Genomic DNA, 12,641 nt, shown 5'->3' with positions numbered 1-12,641 from the left:
TCCCGCGGGGGGATGCGCAGCCCCGGGCGGCACCGGGCGCTGCGGACCCGCGGGCAAACCTGCGCGTCCCCGCCAGGCGATACGGGGGGGCACGCCCTGCGGGTGGCACTGCCAGGGCACACGGGCCGGGGCTCGCCCTGAGCTCCCCGGAGCAGCTCTGGCTGTGGCGGGGCACGCCCTTGCTGGTGGGGCTGCTGCAGGACCAGAGGCCCCCGGGGCTCCATGGAGAGGCCAGACAGGGTCCACAGGCGGCACCGTGGGCGGCCACGCAAAGGGAACAGCGGCCAGAAGGGTCAAGCATTCCCTCAAAGGGTCTCTAAAAAGTGGCCGGGAGCAGAGAACAGCTGGGGAACTGCCCCATTCCCAAGAAAGAATACAGAGCCTGGAGAAACAGGGATGGGGAGTTCCTCCACTCGAGGCAGGACTCACACTGATCCTGGGACACCTCTCCAGGGCAGCAGCTCTTGCTCACATTTCATTCCCATCAGCAACCCTGAACCTCATCACAGTCCTGCAGGCACCAAGAGGAGCTCCCGGTCCTGTGGGATCCCTCCTGGGAGAGTGATGCCCCTCCAGACATCATCCTGAGGAGGTTTATCTCTGTTTTGTGGGGTCCCACAACACCAGGGGCAGAATTCAGCCTGCAGAGGAGCAGGAAGGTGGAAGAGAGAGTAGGAGTACATCTGAGAGGGAGTGTTCTTCTGGGGACCCAACCCTGAGTGGGCAGCCAGAGCAGGACTGCCCAGCTTCAGCATTCCCAGGAGCTCCATCGCTGCCCATGGAGACGTGGGAAATTGAGGCTGAGGACCAGACCCTGATCAGAGGGGACAGCATGGAGCACACTGCACTTGCAGCAGCACAGATGAAGAACAGAAATGAGCACTGACACAAATTAAATCTTCAGCTGCCATTCTCCTGCAGGGCATCACTCCAAATAACAGCTAAAAAAAGCAAAAAAAAAAAAAAAAAAAAAACCAAAAAACCAAACCTGTTTCAACCCTGATATAAAAGCAGTGGCTCTGCCCTCTGGCAGGCTGGCCAGACCCTGCCCAAGGCATGGAGCTTGTCCCCACTGGCTCAGAAGACCAGTGACCTGCTCTGCCAAGAGCCTGCCTGACATGGGGACAGCCTACCCATGTGCCCGTGCTGCTAAGATGAAATCTACAGGACATTGCCTCCTCTGGGGGGCCACAGAGGCTCCTGACCCTTCCCTGGAAGCAGGTGTCCTGCCTGCAGCCCCTCTGAAGGACAGGCTATGGGCTCAGAAGCCAGCAGAATGCAGGAGTAGAGTTGGAAATGCTGCTGGATATTATGCCAGGGTGGAGACAAGCCAGGGAAAGCACAGAACCTTTGCCATGCCCGTGAGCTGGACAGGGAGGCCTCAGAAGGTTTGTATTTTTAATAAAAAAATATAAGGAAAGAGGGAAAAAACCAAAACAAAGCAAAACTAAAACCAAAACAAAACCAAAATAAACCCCCACAGCCCAATCAGGAGTCAGCCAGCCTGAGCTGCCACCCCGTGGCTGGTCCCAGAGTTTTCTGTGCTACAGAAGCCCAGCCTCAGCAGGGCCCAGGTGTTCCCAGGAGCCCAGCAGGAGCAGGACCCACCTGCAGCCCCTCTGGGGTGGCTGCTGTCCCTCACTGAGCCCTGCTTTCTCGCCACTGGGCAAGTGTCCAGCCAGACCCTGCGAGAGGAGCTGCAGGCACACGGCAGCTCCTCCAGCTCTGCAGCCCCTACAGCTGGGCCACCTCTGCTGTCCCTTGAGCCCCATCCAGCCCTTCCTGCCTTCCCTGTCTGTGCCCGGGGCTGCCCGTGCTATCATCCTCCTCCCCTGCTTCCATGTGTCTGCCAACACACATCCCTTACCAGGGCCTGTTTGTGCCCCCTGGCACCTCTCCTGCCTCCCTCCAGCTCTTTCAAGCCCAAATTTAATTTGCTTCTCTCTCTCTCAGCATCAGGCAATGGTAATGGTGTAAAGCAAGCCATTTTATAAAAGAGTGTGAATTTCAGTTCAGTTCCCTGACCCAGGTGTCTTCATCACCATGCAGGCATTTCCATCCCTGTGAACTGGGGACAGGGACACTGTTTCCACTCTACCCAAGCACCTGAGGAGTGTCCAGGGAGGAAGACTGAAGCCAGGACATGTCTGGCCTGGCCCTGCTGTGGGGGTCAGAGGCAAAGGAGCTGCCAAAGACCCAGCAATGACCCCACACTGCGTGTCCCCTTCCTGGCCATGCTACGAGGCTTCCTTGGCTTGGACCAGCCAAGCCAAGGCACATGCCCAAGGGGCTGGAGGTGATCAGGGCCTGATGGCCTTGCAGGAGCAGGGTAAGACACTCCTCCATAAGTCCATAAGTATCTCGTTTAATCTGTACTTAAATTACACGGCCCCGGCTGGACGTGATCAGAGCTCTGGGACTCCTCAGCCTGTTCCCTCTGTGCTGACCCCACACAGCCCACGCAGGGTCAGCCTGCTCCCGTGGGCTCCAGGTCCTGCTGGCAGCAAAGCAGCTCCTGCTGGAGCGCTTGGAGCTGCAGCCGGGCTCTGGAGATGCTCAGCACATCGTGTTTGCAGAACTGTGAGACAACAAGAAATGCAGGACCTCAGGCCTGGGGTTTGTTACTGGGAAAAAGGAACGGCGAGGCTCACGGTGCGCCAGTGGGACGTGCACAGCGGGGAGGAACGGCTCCACACAGGGCACCTGGGCAGGGCTCAGCCCCACTGGCACCGGTGAGGATCCCCACGCGAGCCAGGGCTTCCAGCAGTGCCCGGAGTGGCCCCAGCTGCCAGGGGCACCTGGAATATTGTCCCTAAGGCCCCTCTCTACCCACACAAACACGTGCTGAGGAGGTAACAGAGAGCGAGAGCCAACCAGACACCCTGGCAAACCATGCAGGAGCAATTCTTGTACGTTTTTCCAGGAGGAATGCAACTGGCCTGAGTACCACTGCTCCTGGAAGGCAAGAACATAAAAAAGAGTCAAATCTTTAGGGCTGCACATGTGATAACTCTATCCACAGCCCCCATACGTTCAGCCGCTCTAAGGCCAGGTGAATAACCAGGTAAGAAGCTGGACGACGGTGTGTATCCTCGGGGCTCCCAACCCTCCGGCCCCGTGGAGCCCCCCCAGGCAGGCTGTGCACCGGGACCCCCTGTGGTGGCCTGCTTGCAGGCTCAGCGACACTGCAGGGCTGCGAAGGGCCGTCCCCTCTCCCACCCAGCAACGCCGGGGCTGTCTGGCCCTTTCGCTGGGGAACGGCCCTGCCAGGCCGAGACTCGACTCGACTCGACTCGACCCCCTGCTCTCCCCTCCCCTGCCCTGCCCTCCCCGGCCCCTCTCGGCCGCCGTCGGGCGCGGCCCCGCCCGTGTCACGTGTGGCGGGCCCGCGCGGCGATTGGCGGCGCGCGGCGGGCCGGGCCGGTTCCGGGCCGGTTCCGGGCCGGGCGGGCGGATCCCGGCGCAGGATCCCGGCGGAGCGGGATGAGCGGCGGGAGGCGCCGGGACGAGCCGCCGCACCCGCAGCACCACGCGGTGGCCAACGGCGGCGCGGCCGGGCGCGGCTCCGTGTGGGGCAAAGCGCTGCGCAGCGACTCCGCCTGGAACGACAAGGTGGGAGCGGGGCAGCGGGGCGGGCTCGGGGGGCCGGGACCCGCCTGGCGCGGCGGCTCCGTCCCGCGGGGGTGCCGGAGGAGCCGCCGTCCCTGCCCTGAGCGCGGCTGAACCCCTGCGGGGACCCGCCGGGCTGGGGCCGGGGCCGTGCCGGGGCCGTGCCTGGGCCGTGCCTGGGCCGTGCCGGGGCCGTGCCGGGGCCGTGCCGGGGCCGTGCCGTGGCCGTGCCGTGGCCGTGCCTGGGCCGTGCCGGAGCCGTGCCGGGGCCGTGCCGGAGCCGTGCCGGGGCCGTGCCGGGGCCGTGCCGGGGCCGTGCCGGAGCCGTGCCGTGGCCGTGCCGGGGCCGTGCCGGAGCCGTGCCGGGGCCGTGTCGGGGCCGTGTCGGGGCCGTGTCGGGGCCGTGCCGGGGCCGTGCCGTGGCCGTGCCTGGGCCGTGCCGGGGCCGTGCCGGCGCTCGGCAGCGCCCCGTGCCCGCAGCCCCGGGAGCGGTGGGGCCGTCTGTGGGGTAAATGCTCGTAGCGGCGTGCGGCCGCCGCACCGCTGAGCGGAGCCGTGTTTGCCGGTCCCCCGTGGGCGGCACAAGGCCCGGCCCTTTGCTCTTTGGGCGCGGGGCCAAGGGAAACACCGTGTTAAGACACCTCCGTTACTCTGGGCTCGTGGTTTAAAGCTCCTCTCGGATTAAATAAAAACGTCCCTTGTGTGGCTCAAGGAACAGCAGAAACAGCTTTCCGGAGTTTCCCTGTGCCCGTCTGCCATGTGCTGCGGGCTCCTGCCCGGCGCTCCTCCCGTGCTGCCTCCCAGCAGCGCAGCCCGGAGCTGCCGCTGGAGCCCTGCCATGCCCGGGCGCACAGCGTGTGTTCCAGCGTCTCTGCTCCCTGGTGCTGGCTTTGCTTTTGGCGTGGGGAGGTGGCACGCTCTGTTTCCGTGGGGGTCAGACAGCAATCTGTGTCACTTTTTCCTTACCTGTGGCTCCCCGAACTGGTGGGGCTCGTGTGTCCCTGCCCCCTCGCCTCTGGCAGATGGAGCGGGAATTTCAGAGTCAGCAGGGGAGCAGGGACAGCTGTGCCAGTATTTTATACAATGAGACGTGAACTGAAGGCTGAGCTGCCTGACAAGTGCAGTGACCAGAAGAAGTGTCTGTATCTGACATGGATTCACATCTTCCACGTGGAGCTGAACAGCTGCACATCCTACAGGCTTTGGGGGGATCACAAAGGCTTTGGAGTCTGGGGGGTTGCTGGGACAATCCCAGTCCTGGGGAGGCTGGGAAAAGAGATGTGAGCTGAAGTGAATTTTATTAAAGTGTGAGCCCTGCTGCTAGGCTGCAGTAGCTACAGAAGTGTGTGCCCTTGGACAGAGGAATGAGCACAGCCCTGCTGCTCAGGAAGCACAGGAGTTCTCCTGGCTCCAGTGAGGTACAGCTGTGCTTTGGAGCTGCCCTGAGCCCTGAAAGCTCTTGGGTGCAGGAGGGCCTGGGCCAACGTGGGTAGAACACTCTCAAAGCATAAACAGTTCTTTAAATTTTTAGTCCAGGGGATTATTATTGCACCTTTAGTAAATAAGGGGACTAGAGACTTGTTGTCCCATTGGAGGACAAAACTGTGTGTTTCATGTGGAAGCGGAGGAGTCCAGGGTGCACAGTGCCCCAAGCTGCTTTATCTGTTCTGAGTGCAATATTTTATACTCTGAGTGGGGAACTAAGTGTTCAGTATGCTGAATTTTCACCTGTTAATTGTGTGGTGCTTAAAAAAAAATAAACTTAATAAATGCCAACATTTTTTCTTGTGCTTTCTCTCCTCAGGACGAGTTTTTAGATGTGATCTACTGGTTCCGGCAGATCATTGCGGTTATTTTGGGAATCATCTGGGGAGTAGTTCCACTGAAGGGATTCGTGGGAATAGCAGTGTAAGGTTTATTTCCTTTTCTGTCTCGTGTACATTCCCACATTTGGGCCGGCCCGGGAGCCTGTTTGAGGCTGTGCTGTGAATAGTGGGCTGGCTAAAGGCAGGCTCTGCCTGCTCTGTGTCTCACAGCCAGCATTTCATTCCATTGTTGGTTGCCATGAAATTCATCCACATCATAACATGTCCGTCAGTCTCTTTCTCCTCAGCCTGATTAATACTTCTAAAAATTATTATTTGTTTTGTTATTAAAGGGGGTAATAGCAGAAGAAGGGAACTAGCATTTCAAGTGACTTGGTGTATGTCCTGCACGAGTGGTAGGGGCTGGGAGTGTGGTGCCTGCTGTGATCACTCAGGAAGGAGTGTTCATGGGGGAAGGTGTGCGTGTCCTGGTCTTTGAGCCCTGCTCAGACAGGAGGCTCTATCAGCAGACAGAGGCAGCTGCTCCGTGAAAAAGAAAAGGTTTGCTCAGAGCATGAGAGGCTGCAGGTCCCAAGCAGGCACAGTGGCACTGGCACAGTGGCACCAGCAGAGCTCAGCAGCACTCCTGGCTTCCTGATATGGCCCGTTCCTGACACGGGGTGGGGAAGGCAGTGCCTGAGGGGGATGTGTGCATTGAATCCCAAGACATGGGAGCCAGGTCGCCTCCCCAAAGGTGTCTGAAGGCTGTAGTGAGTTCTGAAGAGAAAATGTGCTTGGCCCTGACATGTGCCTGGAAGTGTTCAAGGGCCAGCAGAGGTGGAGACACAGTCCTGCTCTCTGCACATCTGCTCTGGGAAGATGCTGGATCTGCTCTGGGGAGTCTCTGTTTGCAATTATCTCTGCCTAGCCAAGGTCTCAATAGTCAAGCTCCAGCCTCACAGCTTTTCTTAGGCAAAATTCAGTTGTCGTCTTGTCCCTCGTCCCATGTGTTCTGGCTTTGGCAAGAAAGGGGAGGGGTGATGCTCCAGCAGGAGCCCGGTTAGCTACAACCAACAGTTAAATCTGAAGTGCCCCCAGGAACAGTTCATTGCTCTTACTTAGCCACCATTAATTGACAAGGCACCTTCAGGCACCTAAGCCAATTCCTGTGCTAAATGTAAACAGGAGGGATTTGGTGTACAGTGGAAAACCAAAAGTTTCTGGAAGCGTGTGTGTGTGGTTTCTCTGTGCTGTGCAGTGACACAGCTGCTCCAGCTGCTGCTGGTCACCTGCTTTGTGTGTGTATTGTCATCCCACCCTTCCCACATAGCTTTCCTTGCAGGACACGGACCTGTCCCAGCCCAGGCTGCCCCAGCCCCAAGCTGGCCTGGTGTAAAGCCAAACCTGTCTTAGGACAAACAGAAGGTTGTGTTTGTTCTCTCTGCTGCAGCACAGACTGGAGAGCATTGAGGTGTCTCAGGCTGGACCCTAGTGCTGGGACTGCAGGGTACTTTTGAGTCTCTGTGGCTCTTATCTCTTCTTCCCTGTTTGGTCCTGGGATACTCACAGAGCTCTAACCCTGAGCATGGAGGTGACAGTTTTCCCTCTCTGCTGCCTCAGAATCAAGAAGCACACACAGATTCTCTGTGGAGGCAGAACTGCTGTCAGTCTGCAGGTCAGGAGAACCTGTAGTTTTGCAGATCTGAGGATACTTCTAGCTTTTGACATCTGCCTCTTGAGCCCTATTAGGAGTAGGTTGTGCCTTGTCAGGTGAACTTCATCCCAACCTGGCAAGCTCACCTGGAGGGGCTCTTCCAAGAAGTGAGTGAGCTACCTGGGAAGCACTGCAGGAAAAGAATTCCTCTTTGCTTCCTCTCTGCTGTGGATGGAAGATATTTCACTGTATGCTATGTGGGATACCTACAGCCTGTACCACTGCAATGATGGTTCCTAACCTCTCCCTGCAGATTCTGCCTGATCAATGCTGGTGTTCTGTACCTCTACTTCAGCAGCTTCCAGCAGATAGATGAGGAGGAATATGGTGGGACATGGGAGCTAACAAAGGAGGGATTCATGACATCTTTTGCACTGTTCCTGGTAATGCATCTTGCTGTCTTTAAGATGATTTGTGAATTGTGTTGGTGCACTTTCTGAAGTCCTGGGAAGAGAGCTGGGGAAGTGGCGAGAGAAGGCAGATCTGTTAGCACCAAGTGGCAGTAACTGGGATTGCTGCCTGTGAAATACAGTGCTGACACCTGGGATTTCTCTGTAGTAAAGGATGCATCAGCCACTCTCATCCTCTGTCCTAGATATCGTGGTGGAGTTCCATTCCATCTAGAACTAGTTACACCTGGACTGGTGTTTTGGGTGTCTTAGTTTTTCCCTTACTCCCCTCCCCCAAGTATCTGATCACAGCACTTGATTAGCTGGTGCCTCTAAATCCTTGGAGGGGCTGTGGTGGGATTTTAATGTGGAGAGCCTGGCAGACAAGTTGAATGCCACCATTTGGGGCAAGTGGTGATCCTAAGATCTCTCCAAGATCACCTCAAAGCTGGAATTCAGTCACCTCTTGAAAGTAAGGCCTGAGGCTCGTTTGCTGTGTCTGAGACCTCTCGAGAGGCATCCAAATAACCTTCCCTTCCTTTTCTCCCCACAGGTTGTTTGGATAATCTTCTATACTGCCATCCACTATGACTGACACAGTCTGCAGAATTTGCCTGTCAAATCAGTCATCAATAAATAGAGAAGGTTTTAATAAATCCTAGTCTTTAGTGGACTGATGGCAAAGTGGGGAAGTCAAAGCAGCTCTCCTCTGTACCAGTGGTCTGGGCAGCCTGGAGGAGCCCCAACTCTTCTGCTGGAAAGCCTGTCTCCATTTTAGATACCCGTGAATTATTGGAACTATTAAAAAGCCATTGGAATTTTTGGAAGTGGTTCAAGACTGTTCAAATTTGGAACTTTCTGTGACTTTAGCCAGTAACTCTTACCAAACTCCTGTGTGCCGAAGGTTGAATCTATTAATTTAATGTATGTATGCCCTTCTGTTTGAAATCTGTCATTAAACCCTGACTTGTCTTCCATGGTTGTCCTTTAGACAGTGTTTCAAAAGCAGTTGTAGGTATGTGGACAGAAGGCACAGCAGCACCCAGGACACGAGCTGGTGGCTGTCCTTAGCATGTTTTTGTAGTAACCAGGTCTGATTTGATTAAACAGACTGTGTTGTTACCATTTCTAATTTTTTTTTTTGTTTTACTTGCAAATCAGTTGTCGATCAGAATTTTTAAATGCTTTTTGCCGAAGACAAATTTTTAAGTGATTTTGCTAGGAAGAACTGATTCATTTGGTGAACCAAGATGTATTCAGGAGGCTTAGAAGCTCCACTGCACTCTGCCAGCCTGACTACCAAGTTGCCATCACATACCTCAGAGCTTCATAGTCTCAAAGGAGTCGTTCTGGAGATACCCTGTTAAATGTTAGTGTTTTAATTTGGTTTTAAGGTCTGAAATTCAACTGCTCTTTGTTCATAAATGCAGGACACAAAAACACAATCAAGGCAGCTATTATCTTAAATGCAGAAGTATCAACTTGCAAACTGGGCAGAGTATACAACCTCTGGTTTGGGAGGTGCTTGATCACTTCATAGCTCAGTCCCTCCCTAGTCATGCCCTTTTTGTGCATCAATGGGGAGTCTCTGCTTTAAGGTATTTTTTAAGAACGTATCTTTCAGAAATAGTTCTTGGGAAACACGCACAGTCCTTGTTATTGTCACAGGATCTTGTAGTCTTGTTGCCATGTGGTCCTTGCTTCTCTAAACAGCTCAGGCACCCGAAAAGAGTCCTGACCTAGTGCTGCCTTATAGTGAGGGGTTGGTAGTTAAGTGTGCTCTTGCTGCAAGCCTGCATTGCCTCCTCTCTGGTGGAAGTGCCACAGCCTGGCTCTCACTGGGAGTGCAAAGCCAGGGATCTCAATCTCCAAGTGCTGAGCCAGGGCGAGCCTCCATTGTTACCAGGGAAAATCTGTCTGGTCTTGGTGAAGAAACAGCCCTGGTTATTTTAGGTCCTTGGGATGCCAAGGGAAGAGTGCAATAGCAGACAGCTTCTGCTACGTGTTGAGTGGCCAACTTAAGTAAATTATCTCAATAAAAACTTCTTTATTTTCTCCTCCCAGTCCCCAAACTTCTAGTCTGCAACTTTCTCTTCCTCTCCTATCAGCTGAAATCATTACCTTCCCATGAGAATTGCATAGCCTGCTAGTTCTAGGTCACCCTTTCCTGTCCATCTGCATCTTAGCTGCTTACAGCCATCAGTAAAACCATTGTATACTTGAAATGCTCCAATAAATGTTGCCTGAATAATCCACTGTGCAGCTTCTGTGTCCTCTGGTCTTTGATGTTTTGTAAAATGGTGGGTGTGTGGGATTCCTTTCAGAGTCAGATTTTTTCTGGTAAAGTTTTTGGGATTCTTAGGTCTCTTGTGCTGCACTTTGAGAAGAGGCCAGAAGCATTTGCAGTGGTAGCTAATGCTTAGATGCATGCTTTGGCTAAGCCGTGTTGACTGCCCAAGCTGTTCTGCTCCTTTAGTGACTGTGCCTGCCCTGTGACACTGAGCCAGTGCTCCTTCCAGAGTGCTCAGGTGTGGTGTGGAGCAGGACCTGGAGCACTGCTGTGCAGAGCTGCTTCCCTGACCCTTTGCTCTTCTTCCTTGCTTGCCTGTGCTCCCACCAGCTCAGTTCCTTGGACAGTTCAGTGCAGTTCAGTGGCTGGAAGCTGAACCTGAGCCGAGGAGGATCATGACCATGAACAGACATTGCCTCTGGATCTCTTTAGGCTCCTTGTAAAGAATCTACTGACTGCTGTGTCCCAGCTGCAGGTTTTTCTCTCTTCACTGTTTTAAGGGGTGCCTCAGGGGCTAGGAGCTGGTATCCTCTGTGCTGGTCAGCATGAGAACTAAATCTTTGGTGCCTGCTCATGAAGGAAGGAGTTAGTTTTAAGAAGCTCAAGGGAATGTAGCAGCCAGCGGAAGGGAGCTGAGCATCTTGCAAACAATGAGAACTGTAAATACAGGGAGCACTTGCAGAGATTTGAGAGGTTGACACAATGGTCTAGCGGAGAGCATGGTTTGGTGCTGGCAGGACGGGAGAGCAGTGGCTGACAGGAGCAGGGCTTGGGCAGCACCCCTGCCCTCACAGTTCTACACTGGCGCAACAAGCTTGCTCTGCACTCTGCACTCCGTGGTGGGAAAGAGCCGAAGGCTGGTGGGGGTCAGTGCTGCCATAGCGCCTCAGCTCGGTGGTGGCGGGGGAAGAATGTCCTTCCTGCACTGGAGAGCTGAGCTGGGAGCCCCAGCTGTTGGGATACAGTTCCAGCAGCAGCTGTATCCTCACGGAGCTGACACAGAGGCTGCACTGCCCACAGTGGAGCTCCCTGCTAAGCTGCAGACCTGCAGAACATCACCTTGGCTTTCAGCAAAGAGCAGGCAGTCCCTGGCAGGAGGGAGAGAGAGATCCCCTGGCCTAACCTTGCTGAGAGGTGAGCAGCAAGTGTTTTGTGTGGCAGACCTGGTAAAGGAGTTTCTGGTGTCCTTGGCCTCCAGGCACATAATGTACTGACATTCATGCAAGTTACTGTGAGTGTTAAAGGGAGAAAACTGGGGTGGGTGCCAAGGGGTGTTGGAGGGCATCTCAAGTCCTGCCAATCCCAGCTGTCAGAGCCCAGCTAGACCTGCCTCTGGCACCGAGCAGTGCCTGTTGGGGTGGCAGCACCCCCCAAGGAGCCTCTGTCCTCTTCATGGGGTGTCACCATGTCTGCAGTTCCCCAGGTCAATTTCCAAGCTTGCAAAGACTGTGCTCACAGCTGTTGGCTTTCAGCTGCCCACAGGTGTCACAAAGCTTGTAATATTGAGACAATATATTCAAATAAACTTCTTTTCTAAACCAATTAATCTAGAGAAACCAATTAAATCTCAACCAACATTTGAATACAGATTTATGTGGGGAAGTAGAATTGGAACTACGTGACTGTACGAATTCTCAGGACTTTAGAAGGGTCCCCTGGAATGCACAATCCCTATGCAATGAGCTGAGGGCTCTCAGCCTCGAGGAGTTTAGTGCTGACCCTTGGGGAGAGTCCCCGACTGCTGACACGCAGCACTGAGGAGCGACTCCACTGCCCCCGCAGCGTGGCTCCTTCCAGAGCCCATGGGATCTGATCTGTGGCAGGACAGAGCCACGTTAACCTTCCCTGACCGGGGCTCTGACCTTCTCCCCCACCACAACCCCAGGGGCCGGTCAGGCTGGAGCCAGCTGTGACATGACTGAGCGGGTGGCACGTCCCCAGCCAGAGGGGCTGAGGTGGCTTGGGTTTGTCTTAAACACCAGAGAGGCAGAGGCTGGGTTGGTGGGCTGATCCTCTGCCAGGCAGTGGGTGGAAGAGGACGCAGTATGGACATAGCTCCTGGCCTTGGAGAGGATGCAGTGGTGGGGAAGAAACCCCCTCCAGCTGCTGGGGATGGGGAGAATGGAGAGATGCCTGAAAGTGGAGCAGGCTGAGACTGGTTTGCAAAAGCCAAACTATCCTACTCCTGTCCCTATTCCTATTTATTGATTTACTATAGCTGGCAATGGTCATGATGCCCTCGGGCTGCTGGAGGCACAACCAAAACCTTGCCAGTGCCTCAGCAAAGGAATATTTACAAGTCCCTGCGTTGAGGAGCACCGAGCCAGTGGAGTGGCTCATGCGGGGGATTAGCTGGCTCATTGGAGGATGAGAAAGTAGGACACGTACCTGTCAGGTGACCTCCCCAGATCCAGACAGCACTCCACACGCTCTGCCTCCCAAAACAACAGATGTCCAGGATACATTGGGGCAGTAGATGGATTTTTTCAGATCTGGCAGCCAAAGAGACAAGTTTGTGTGCCAAGTCGAGAGAGGCCAGTGTTGTTGCAGGGATAAGGAATTTTCACAATCTTGGACCATGGAGAGAAACAACATCTTCCAACTTGCAGTTATTTTACTGGTGTTTTTTAGGTCTATCTCTAGAAGAAGTGTAGGGGAAAATTTAAATGTTTCCGCCAATTTGATCTCAGAAACATCCATGTAACCCAGGCCCCTCAACGCATATAAGTCCTCTCTGCCAAATGGGAGCTGTTGGTAACCACAGCTCAGGCCTGCCCCAGGCATAGCTGGTCCTGTGCCCCCATCTGGGCTCCCCCCGGCTTTGTGCTGGCTCC

At 54.8% G+C, this 12,641-nt stretch overlaps 1 protein-coding gene across 1 annotated transcript; it reads left to right on the top strand.

Annotated features, from left to right (window-relative positions):
• The first annotated feature begins 3,423 nt into the window (after window positions 1-3,423).
• On the top strand, window positions 3,424-9,772 carry RAB5IF (RAB5 interacting factor). The gene is made up of 4 exons (XM_068208203.1): window positions 3,424-3,612; window positions 5,414-5,517; window positions 7,382-7,511; window positions 8,071-9,772. Exons 1-4 carry the CDS (start codon window positions 3,484-3,486, stop codon window positions 8,110-8,112), a joined length of 405 nt encoding a protein of 134 aa, XP_068064304.1. The 5' UTR covers window positions 3,424-3,483; the 3' UTR covers window positions 8,113-9,772.
• The last annotated feature ends 2,869 nt before the right edge of the window (window positions 9,773-12,641 follow it).

This window comes from Anomalospiza imberbis, chromosome 17 (assembly GCF_031753505.1).
Source record: "Anomalospiza imberbis isolate Cuckoo-Finch-1a 21T00152 chromosome 17, ASM3175350v1, whole genome shotgun sequence".
NCBI classification, from domain to species: Eukaryota; Metazoa; Chordata; class Aves; order Passeriformes; family Viduidae; genus Anomalospiza; species Anomalospiza imberbis.
The sequence above is the reverse complement of the archived record's forward strand: the minus strand, read 5'-3'. Positions and strand labels throughout refer to the sequence as shown.

Excerpts from the sequence above, each read along its gene's own strand:
- RAB5IF (XM_068208203.1), top strand. The coding sequence starts at position 3,484 with ATGAGCGGCGGGAGGCGCCGGGACGAGCCGCCGCACCCGCAGCACCAC. Across the intron at positions 3,613-5,413 it reads ACTCCGCCTGGAACGACAAG|GACGAGTTTTTAGATGTGAT; the intron begins GTGGGAGCGGGG and ends TTCTCTCCTCAG. Across the intron at positions 5,518-7,381 it reads GGATTCGTGGGAATAGCAGT|ATTCTGCCTGATCAATGCTG; the intron begins GTAAGGTTTATT and ends CTCTCCCTGCAG.